This window comes from Seriola lalandi, unplaced genomic scaffold (assembly GCF_002814215.2).
Source record: "Seriola lalandi dorsalis isolate HSWRI2012SDOR001 ecotype SW California unplaced genomic scaffold, Sedor1 jcf7180002054387, whole genome shotgun sequence".
NCBI lineage: Eukaryota > Metazoa > Chordata > Actinopteri > Carangiformes > Carangidae > Seriola > Seriola lalandi.
This window is the reverse complement of record NW_019524940.1, coordinates 361,813-373,277: the sequence shown is the minus strand read 5'-3', so window position 1 is coordinate 373,277 and position 11,465 is coordinate 361,813. Positions and strand designations below refer to the sequence as shown.

Here is an 11,465-nt window from a genome sequence, read left to right as displayed (position 1 = left end):
GAAGAGATGCTCGGACTGAGCCCGAGACACTGATTTGCAAACAGCGTGACATTTTTCTTCCTTCGTGCTCTCGGATGGTCTCGAGTTTCATCGTTTTATTGCCAACCACAATTAATTGGTGCGCTGCTTTCTCCCCTATACTCTTTCTTTTTGGGTCACTCACACCGGGTATGTGCCTCCACATTGCTGCACTGGAACAACACTGCGCGGGCTGGTGGTGACGCGTGGAGGCTGATTTATACTACTGCGTCAAGTCGACGCCGTCACGACGCAGAGCCTCTGCGTCGACGTGAACCCCCGACACAGAGCCTCTGCGTCCGTCAATGTGCACCTCCAAAAATGTCTAGGCATTTTATCGCAGCAATGTTTTGCTATATTGTGACAAACACTTACCTGCCCCATGGCATGTAGCCCTCCAAAATTAAGTCGCCAGGGGAATATTTTAGTCGCATTTGGCGAGTGGCGACCGTTAGTTTACAGCCCTGTCTGTAATATCAACAGACATACTAAAATACATGTTTGTATTAGCTAGACATATTGTAAATGTCAATATATGATATTGTTCCAATTTTTTACAGGTTTCAGATGTAATTTTTACATATGTTTTACATACTGTATTTACATTTATGATTTTACTTCATATGTACATATATTTAATAGATCGAAATTCAGCACATGTACATATATTACATTTGCCTATGTGCATTTCTGAATGTAAATTTATATGTTAATAAACCATTTGGTCGACTGCATTTAAAAGTCAGTTTTGGAGGGGTGGCAGGGTTGTTGCGTTCTTACTTATGTTGAGACCAAACCTATACCCTGGCCAAATCAAATTCTGCTTCGGGCCCCATAAAGGCTTGGGCTGGCTCTGCTGGAGTTTGGATCATAGGATTGTCTGCCATTGTATGTGTTGACAGACAACAGTCAGCTTCCGTGGGAATAACGCAATAATATGAAAGTATACGGGAAGTCAACACATTGTCGGATCCTGACAGTGACATCAAACATCTACCGGTGTAAGGGAAATCTGCTCTGGCCAGAGGACAATTTTTGATGGAGCAGGAGGCCAGAGAAAAGCAACTGCTCACCTCACTTCCAATGCAGTTAAAAATCTATTTGTTGTTTGTTGGTGTGAATGAATATACAAACTCAAAGATTTTTGAAAGACAGATTTTGCGACCTACCTTCCTGAGTGGTTTTGTTGGCAGAGCCTCCTGACTGCAGACTAGTTTGGCCATCCTTGTCTTTCTCTGACAACCCCCTCTTCAGTGTGAGAGGGAGACCTGTGACTTTAGGGGAGATGCCAGCAATGCTAGGGGAATCTGGGCTCTCATCTATCAGAAAGACAACCAGGAAAAACATGTAAAATCAAACATTTTACCACCTGTCATACAATTTCAACACAGTAGCAAGAGGTTACCATGTTAAATTTGTCTCTATTCCTTAAACAAAATAAAACATTATCCATCAACACAAATTGCAGAGAAGATAATCATATGCAGCACCCCTCTAACAGATGAATCTAAAACCATAATGTACTCACAAAAATGTCAAAAGATTCAGGAAGGAAAAACTGAATCACTAGGGCAGCAATCGCCTCGGTGTGACAACTAATTCAGATCCAGGGCTTGATCAATACCTATGCTCCTGCTGCTACTGGTGGTCCTGGGCTTTTGTGGGATGGTGGGTCGGGCAGCCAGGGCCGGCTTCGCCCCCTGCGGCACCGGCGGTTTGGGACTCACTGGTCCCCCGGGGGAACTGGAGGAGGAAGTAGCTCTGAGACGAGGCACCAGTTCAGGCTTAGTCTCACCACGCGACAGGGTCTTTTCTGGAGAACCAGTGTCTGGTTTATTAATGGAACCACTGGGAGACCTGCTTTCTGGAGTTGTGGGCTTGGCTGCTGAAACACAGGAAAAAGTCATATGTAATACTTTCACGTACACTAGTATGAACAAAACATGAACAGCCAAACTGGCTACCAAAACTGTGATCCAAGGGTTAGGGTTAAATCTCTGGTTTTAGATGGATTTATAACACTTGTTGGAAAGCTTTTGTTGAGCTTAACATAACAAGTTGTCGATCTATTTCTGCTGAGATCCTCTCCATGTTTGGGGGGAGGGGCTACAACACACAGTAAATCAGAATTCAAAAGATAGAAACATGACCATAAATGACAGCAAAACAAAGTAGAAACTCACTGAGCTGAAATGAAATGAGTGCATATAACTTCTTTTCCTTTTGGTTTCTTGTATGCATCTCTCATTGTCCACTGTAGACATGTGACTAAGCTCCTTGGAGGTGACACTTATGTCTCATGCTCTGTGGTGTTGCCTGCTCTGCCATTTATGCCGCACCATGGAGGTCTCAGATGAGGACCCATCCTACACGGAGAGGTTCAAGACCGCCTTTAAGAAGGATATATATCCGAACGGCAAGCAAACATCAATAATGGATGGCTCAAGATGGATTCAGCACTCCATCCACGGACTTAAAGTCTCTACCAATAGGAGAGAGCAAAGAGGTGTGGACCGGCCTTGAGGCACTGCTGCAAGAGAAAACCCTGCAGAGCCCTCAGAGGAGCCAGCAAAGAAGAAGAGAAGCCTCTCACTGTTGGCTTCAGACACAGATTCAGATGATGAAATGAGGCCTAACAGGGCTCTGAGCTTTTATAAAAGAGAGCCCAGCATCAGCATGGGAGATTGCGCACTGCAGTGATCAACTCATGCAGTGGCTTATCTACAGATGTCTGCCCTGGCTTGTAAATATCTGGCCACTACTGCCACCTCTGTCCCTTATGAGAAACTTTTCTCGCTTGAAGCCAATGTAGTTCAACAGAAGAGGGTAGCCATGAACTTTTGTTTGTCTCAGTGACTGGCTGAAGGAGAAGTAAGAGGCACTGTGAGGCTGAAGGGTCTGTTACTGTTGAGTTACACTACATGATGATAAATCAAACTGTTAAGGTCTATGTTGCCACAGAGATTTTTTCTTGGTGTGATTTATTTTGTCATACAATATGTTGGAGAAATAAAAGGAACTGAGGTCAATAGGACTGTTATTGTTGACTGCTGACTGTTTCTATATGTTCAGTGAAATGAAAATGTTACGCCCCGAATTAGAAATTGCAGTATATGTTACACTGTTGATCTGTGGTGGCATATAAGATACTGGTGAAACAGTATTGAGGTCAAAGGGACTGTTAGCTTATTGTTAGGTTACAATTGTGGCCTGAGACTCTGTGTATGTTCTATGAAATGAAAATTGTGCCTTGTATCTTAACCTGCACCATATATTACTGTTGGTTTATGTTTTAGTTTAGTTTTTTTGGTATCTAAAATAAGACACATTACAGTCATTACAAGGATACAGTGAGAAACTTACTGACTTGTTTTCATCATTTTGATTGTTATGGCCTTTACTGCAGATGTACAAAATGTTCTCAATGTACAGGAAATAACAGATGTTGATCTTTAAAGTTTTTAAATCAAAATCCATTTGAACTGAAATATTTTTAAATGCTTCTCATGGCAAATATTAATATGCGATTAATTTAGATTCAGATCACAATGCATGCAATTAATCAGATTACATTACATTTTTAATCACTTAATCTAACCCATTAACACTTAGCCTCATGTTGTATTTAATTTTCAAGTTAATTTAATCTTAAACGTCTACTCTCGTTAAATGTAAAGTGAATAAATGAAAATTACAAAAATAAATTCAATTAACATCTCACCTGTTGCATTGCTGTCAGGTCTATCGGGGCTGGAAGACTGAAAGAAAAGACAGAATACTGGATTTTTATTACCAAAGGAAACCTAGTATGTACAACTACCCATTATACAAACACTACATAATACTAAGGCCATATACCATAAACCTTTTCAGTCATTTATATTTATTTTTTTCTGTCAAGCTCTTATTGTAGTCCAGTGCTGTGATACTGAATGTACATGTAACGCTGTTAAGCAGCATTTTAACAGAAGGGGGCGCCTTTGTGTTACAAAACTCAAATGATACAGCTCACACACCCAAAGCTTTGTATTGATGACCTGCCTCCTGAAAAGCTCTCTTCATTTTACCTGCACACACAAAGACACACACGCACGCGCACGCACGCACACGCGCACACACACACACACACACACACACACACACACACACACACACACACCTGGAAGCCAGCCAGAACAAGCAGATGGCAGGAGAAGCTTTAGTGCCACTGATACAAGGTCAGAAAAAACCCTAATGCTGCAAACACCATAAACCTCTTAGTGCACACACAGGCACACATACAGTTTACAGTTCAGTGACTAGTTAGGTGCCAATTATACATCCAGTGAACACACATACATTTACAGGTGCCAACACCAACTCACATTTTAAATGCTGAAGCACTAACACACACTGAGAATATGTTAGTATGTTGTAATAATTCTGCTGAATCACACTGTGGTTTATTTCAAACAACATTCTCTGTAATTTTCCATTTGCTTTTGAGGAAATTAACTAGTGAATGTAGGAAAGAGAGCAAAGGAGGAGCTGAGGCCTTTTTTTAGTTCAAGGCATCTTTGTGAATCTGGGAATTTAAAGTAGGTGAAATATTCCAGTGACAATTTAAATCCTACAGTGAATCATGACAGAGAATTTGCATCTCAGTCCTCTTTCTTGTCTTCATTCTGTCCATTTACTGTTCATGCTTCCATCTTTTTTCCACTTTTCCCCCTCTCTCCCTCCTCCTCCTCTCACTTTGTCATCTGGCAGAAAATCAGGGCTGTTGGTGTTTGTATGTCAACATGTTGACAGTCACAGTGACTAGCCTGAAGATATACACCAGCCTCAGCATCTGTGCATGCCTGTGTGTGTGTGTGTTTGTGTGTGTGTGTCTGTCAATATTTCTTATTTTACATGTTCTCGCCGCTAGAATCCACTGTTAGTGAGCGTTGAACAAAACAGTCCTGACAAGTGGAGACTGAACACCTACAGCGATTTGCCCCCAAAACAAAGTCTAATGTGTCCTAATTTAAACAAGCATCTTTTCTGTGCCTCACTGCTCGTCTCAGTACTGACATACAACTATCATAAAATGGCATTTCCAAAACACCATTTTTACAGTTAAAGTCTATATTTGAGTCCAGCCACTAAACTTTTTGATTCTCTCTACAACTTCTCATCCATGTTGACACAAATGGCCGTATTACATTCCCCCGAAAAAACGAATAAGTGGACCTTGATTTGAGATTTTTTCTCAACTCCTTTTGCATAACTTAAATATTGAATGGTGAAGCTTTCTTTGTAAAAAAAAAAAAAAAAAAATGCAAATGAAACAAGAAGTCAATTCATTGATTAGTTGATTGACATTGACATATAATCAGCAAACATTTTTGATAATTTAATTGTTTAAGTCATATTTCATCAAAAATAGCGAAACAATGCCAAATATTCTCTTTTTGGCATTTGGACTTTTTGTCGGACCAAACAAGACATTTAAAGACTTTAAAGTTGTGATAGGCATGTTTGACAAAATCATCAGATTAATTGATAATAGAAATAAATATTAGTTGCTGCCACTGTTTACTCAAATGCTGGGAGTCAGCACAACCTTTGCCACATGTCTCCCATCTTTCCCTTCTTCCCTGGTACTGTTTAAATCGCACCGCCTCACCTTGTGTGCTCTCCTCTCCTGCTTGGCCTTCATCTCTGCCAGGAGGCCGCTGCCCATCATCTGCACTCCTGGGTACCGCCTCCCTCCCTGTGGACTGCCCCTGCCATCTGAACCCTCCCATGGCTCATCTATGGAGTCCGGCGTCCTCAGCTCTTCTGATCGGTCTGAGCTGCTGCTGTAGTCTGTGGGCTGTGAGCGGCTGGAGGCGTCTCTACAGTGGAGACAGAACTTATTGGTGAAACTGGGGTAGACTGGTACATTCAGACATGCAGATACTCTATTGTTCTAAAACAGAAAAATGATATCACTTTTGTTCATCCATACCTTGACTTTGACTCAGGTGCTGGGCTCTTCACTGCCACCTTAGGTGAGGAGGGCTCCTCAGGGATGGTGGAAGTTGTCGTTGAACCTACAGAGGCTGAGGATGAGGACAGAGGGGTCGCCTGGTTTTTCTCTGACTTATCTGATTTGTCAGATTTGGAGGATCGTTTGATGAGGTTGAGGAATCCTCCTTTGCTCTTTTTTTTCTCTCCATCTTGAGACTCTGAACTCTTCAGGGAGCGTCTGAAAAGAGAATGACAGAAAGGCAGACAAAGCAACAGAAAGAGAAAACAGAAGAAGATTTAACATGTTTATTGTATATGAAACTTAAGAGATGATCACAACAAACATTAGAAACAAGCACAGGTTAATACACATCTACTGGAAAAGAATCAAATACACTACTGTCCTTAATGAGGAAAATACAAATACAGCAAAGTCCTTACTTGGAATCCATCTTGGTGACTTTTTTAGAGAAGAACTCATCTACACCCTCATCCACCCTTCCCATGAGGCCGTTTTGCTCCCCATCCTGAGATGGAGCACTGTTGATTTGCTGAAAGAGGAGGTTGAAGAATATGTCTGGACCATCTGACAAACAATCGATCTACTGTTTCCAAGCGTGAGTGGGTACTTGGTCTACTCATGTTTTAGACTTGACACACAAAATCATGATATGGATTTTTAGTTCTTTAGTGCAGCTATCCATTTTGAAAGAACTAACTGCATATAATCAATTCATAGAAGAACTATTCATCTTTGCGGTTTAATTTCATCTTGCAAAGAAGTCAGTTTTCAGTTTGTTTTCCAGCACAGCTTTACTCACAGGGACTTTGCTGGAGTGTGTTTTTTTGTTTCTCCGGGGTCGTAGTTTGGTGAAGTGCTGCAGCTTTTTTTCCTCCTCAGACGGCAGCTCCACCATCGTTCCTGGCGGACGTTGCTCCAGTTTGGGCAGGACCTGAGATGGAGTGGGCGGAGTTTGAGATGAAGTTGAAGTGTCCTCCACATGGATTGGCACGTCCTCCAGGGCCTTGTCCAGGTCAAACTCCATCTCTATAGGTTTGTAATTAGATATATGTTGAATATTAGATATACTAATACACTAGATGTACTCTTATCTTGCCTAAGTTGCATCAATGTTGAGGAATTATTTGAAAGACCACATACAGGATGATTGAAACTTGCCATCAAGTAAGCTTTTCAGTATGAAACAGAAAGATTACACACTACTTGATTCATATATGACACAATGTCCTATAAAATATAAACTAAAAAAACTGCTTACCAAAGGCACGAGACACTGGTCGAAGCATTCTGCTGTGGATGCTTTTCCTCTTGGATTTAGGAGTCATCTGAAGAGAGAAACAAATAAATTGACATTTGTGGCAACTGTGAACAAAAACTGATTACTATGTACTATATATCATTTCTACAATTGACAACTGAACAAGTATTGAAGGTTTGATAAGCCACATACAAGAGGAGAAAAGTTAGTAACAAAAACATTATAGACAAGTACAACTACGTCTGCAACTGTTTGACCCTGGATTACCATTAGGGAGTTTAAATATAAACATATAGTTGGTTATTTGGTTAGTTTAAACGTCATTTAATCAAGCAGATCTACGTAAGCCAAAGTCTTTTCGTAACAAACTATACTGGTTATCAAATAATTTCTCTATAAAACTCTCCAGAATTCACTACCATATTCTTTGGTTAAAGAAAAACTATACTGATAGCTGGTCAATAATTACAAAATAAAAGTTCACCGACACTGTGGTGGCCACTTAATAATAGTAAATGGTACAGTAACAGCACAGACATCTTTATCTAGAGAGGAACTTAAACAAGGTTAACAAGGCACACTAGTGAATTAACTTAATGTTTCCCTCATTATTTGCCCTAAAATATAAAGTGAAAGAATTCGGGCAGCTGCTGGGCTTATGAAGGAGCATACAGCTAATTCCACTGTCTTCATACATGAGTAGATATTTACACAGTAGCACCGAACACATGTTGCATATTATATTGTGCATTAACAGGGTGGTGATGACAGACATGGTGCATTGAGCGGAGAGGAGCAGTGCAATACGGCTGAATACATTAAAAATATGGAACATTTCTATTATCAGCATTCAACAGTGTGAGGAAGTGGTAGACAAATAAGTATATGCATCCTACTGTACTCAAGCTGTTTTTTTCTACTCTATTTTTTAAGCTGAAGAAATCAAATATCCAAAAATACAGGAGGCTCTGTGCTACAGCAAAGCACAGGACTGAATAGCAGGCAGGCACAGTGAGGAGAGACAGAAAAGGAAAAGAATAGTAAGACTTCAAGATAGAAAGGAGAGTGTAGAGGGACAGTCCAAGATTACTTACACTGGTGCAGCACAAAGTCTCCATGGAGCAAAGGTAGAAAGAGAAGGAAGAAAAGAGGAAAAGAAGATTGGAGAGAAAGAAAGACAACACACAGTAAGGCCGAAGACAAAAAGGCACAATGAAAGAGCCATGACAGCTGTGACCACTAAATGTAGCCTTTTTGCAGCACAAAGCAGAGGTAGGCAGGAGAGAGGGATAAAAGATGAGCAGGGAGAGCAGGTGTATTTAGTAAGAGAGCAGACATACAGACGCACACACAGACGAGCATGCAGCTTGTTGTCGACTGCAGCCTGCATTTACAACTCTTTTCTGTCGAATGATCGATCACACTGGTATTCCCTTCCTGCTGCCAACAAAAGTATCTACATGGTCAACTAGAACCATCCTTCATCTCAAGACCTATACAATGTTCACAAAGGTTTAATAAACTTGAACAGAGATAGGTGAAGGTGTAAATAGGTAAAGTAAATAGGTTTCACTCTGCCTTAGTTTCAATCTTTATAGTCTGGGAGAAAAAAAAAATCCTACATAAATGATTTCCTATTTTTATTCTTCTATTACATAATCCATAAAATTGAATTTCAAGAAACATAAAACTTTGGTCCTGTTAGATTTAGGCATGTATACAGTACATCAAGACAGTTCATGACATGAATATCAAAATCAATCCTTTTTTCCTTTTCATAGATTTAGAGTTGTCTATTTTGCCCAGCAGAGGGAAATATCAAGACAGGTACAATTGGTAGTCTTTGTGTAATACAACCAACTTTAACTTGGCCATTAATCTCGGTGGCAAGACAGAATCAACATTTTGTATTTTAATGTAAATCCAGGCACATACAAAGCACAACTAGTTTATGAATTATAAAACAGAACCACACTTCAAACCCACACTCATTTACAGGCTTATTAAGACAACCTGTGTTGATTCTACACAAATAAAAATCATGGTCACTTAAAACTTACTCTAACCTACCATGCATGTCTCCAGATCCTCCAGCCTCTCAGCCTCCAATATTTCAGTCGATGCCCGTTTAGGAATCTTCTCCTCGGGGACGTCCAGATCCACAGACTCCTGCTGCACCAAGGGGCGACCTCGACGTACCAGATGGTCTGCCTGAGAGGATGAGAGCGAAGACAGGAACCGGGGAGGAGAGGTGATGAAGGAAGAGGGTGAACAGAGAGAAAAAAATTGGTAAGATTGGATGAGAAGCGGGGAGTTGGAAAGGCCAGGAGGAAATGAGGGAGAAAGAGAAAACCAATGATGGAAAAACAGAAGAGAGGAAAGGTGAGGTCAGATTTATGCTTTAAAACTTATTAATGCTTTATTTCAATGAGTCTGACTGGAGAAAAAAAAAGTGCAGCTAAAGAAAGTGACAACACTTAAAAACGGCTGCATTGGCCTGTGTGTTAGTTCAATGCATAAATAACATAATTATTTAATGCGTGAAAAGAAAGTCATTGCAATTTCTGAATTGTCAAAGAATATGAGCCTGAATGTGGCAGAAAATATGTTACAGAAAATTTAGGCCTGAAATTAAAGAGCCATTGTGAATGAATCAATAAAGCATTTGAGAGCTGTGGTGATTGTAATCTTACCAGAGCGTGTTGTGAAGTGGAGAGAGCCTCCAAAATCTCATCAACAATGCGGTCAGACAGGAAGGAGGCTAGACTCAGCTTCACCTCACTGACACAGAGAGAAAGTGAGTGATGGTCAGAGGGCAAAGCAAGACTGAAGAGAGGACGTACAAGAGACGTTCACAACAGACCTAAACATAACAGTGCTATGCAACACACACCTGATCTTGTTGATAATATCCACCCCAGACTGCTCCAGGAGGGTTTTGGTGACAAAGCTCTTGGGTACAACCACCTTGGCTGAGCTGGCCTTCATCAGCTCTGGACGAAGATTACTTTTCTTCATCACATGGGGACACAGAGACTCTGCTGTGTTTACCATGGACTCCAACAGAGTCTGGAAAGAGTGAAGTGAATTAATTAAAGTCTTTTTCTTAGATTGTGTGGTGGTTAACTTTCAGTGTCTCTAGGTGGCATCCATTTACCAGATTTGACTCTCTTAAACAAACCATGTAAATCACAAATACATATATGCATTTATATATGATAATATCTGTTGCATATCTGCTGTAAGGGCTTTGACGCCTTCTTTACTTCCTTACAGGTACAAAAATAAAACATTACTTATGACATAACCCTACCTGCAGTTGTTGGTCCATGACAGTTGTCACCTCCCCAGCCATAGACTCCAGTTTCTCCTGGATGGGTCCCACTGACGAGCTGTTCACCTCCTCTCTGGATGCTGATCCAAGGTGGTAGAGTTTAGGGAGCAGCTGGGGGTTAGACAGAGGAGGACATGGAGATAATATTAGACTAAGGAGAAAAACAAAATGCTTCATAGTCAAATGAGCTTGTTGATGAAAAGTGTGAGTTCACATACACCTCTAAGACTCGTGGAAAAACCTGTGTCTCCTCACCGTTTTTGAGTTTCTGGCATCTTTGATGAGGTTCTCTGCTGACCTGACGTCCTCCAAGATGGTGTCTGTCTCTGAGTTCCTCAGAGAGTTCAGGTGGTCCTGCACCTTCACACAAATCCTGTCAATCATCTGGAAGACAAAAACAACAAGACAGGAAAGTTTGTGTGTGATATGTCACAGACCCAGTGGCTTTACTGGGTTTCCTGACTCAGTTTAGTATCAATGGGGACACAGTTACACAAGGGTTCAATGTTATATTAGTTCAATACTAATTTGACATTTACAGGGTGTCTACAGAGATTCAGGGATGAATTTACTACCTTTTTACTACCTTCACAATATTTTTTACTACCACCACAACTTAATGCTACAACTGTAGCGGCGTAAAGTGTGGCCTACCTGTGCCCCCATTATTTTTTCTGTGCTGTTTTTTTTTTTTTTAAACTTAGGGGCACGAGTGCTCCGGGTGGGGGGGCAGCATAGAGCCATGACCATAGGAGTTGAATTAATCAAGAGGTCACAACAGGCTTTGCTCCATAGGTTTTACTCAATGTAAAAAGTCAAAAACAATTGCATAACAATTACAAGACTTTTCAGAATAA

General features: G+C 40.7%; 1 protein-coding gene across 2 annotated transcripts in view; it reads right to left on the bottom strand.

Annotated features, from left to right (window-relative positions):
• LOC111657210 (F-actin-uncapping protein LRRC16A) overlaps positions 1-11,465 on the bottom strand; it is an 85,364-nt gene that overhangs the window by 8,512 nt on the left and 65,387 nt on the right. For both annotated transcript variants that reach the window (XM_087174828.1, XM_087174827.1), the window contains exons 25-37: positions 10,864-10,992; positions 10,588-10,719; positions 10,168-10,343; positions 9,968-10,055; positions 9,345-9,485; positions 7,275-7,341; positions 6,816-7,042; positions 6,436-6,545; positions 5,993-6,232; positions 5,669-5,879; positions 3,740-3,776; positions 1,643-1,903; positions 1,188-1,337 (exon numbers count right to left, since the gene is read on the bottom strand). In XM_087174828.1, the coding sequence (XP_087030954.1) occupies positions 1,188-1,337; positions 1,643-1,903; positions 3,740-3,776; positions 5,669-5,879; positions 5,993-6,232; positions 6,436-6,545; positions 6,816-7,042; positions 7,275-7,341; positions 9,345-9,485; positions 9,968-10,055; positions 10,168-10,343; positions 10,588-10,719; positions 10,864-10,992 (1,969 nt within the window). The remainder of the gene's footprint in view (positions 1-1,187; positions 1,338-1,642; positions 1,904-3,739; positions 3,777-5,668; positions 5,880-5,992; positions 6,233-6,435; positions 6,546-6,815; positions 7,043-7,274; positions 7,342-9,344; positions 9,486-9,967; positions 10,056-10,167; positions 10,344-10,587; positions 10,720-10,863; positions 10,993-11,465) is intronic.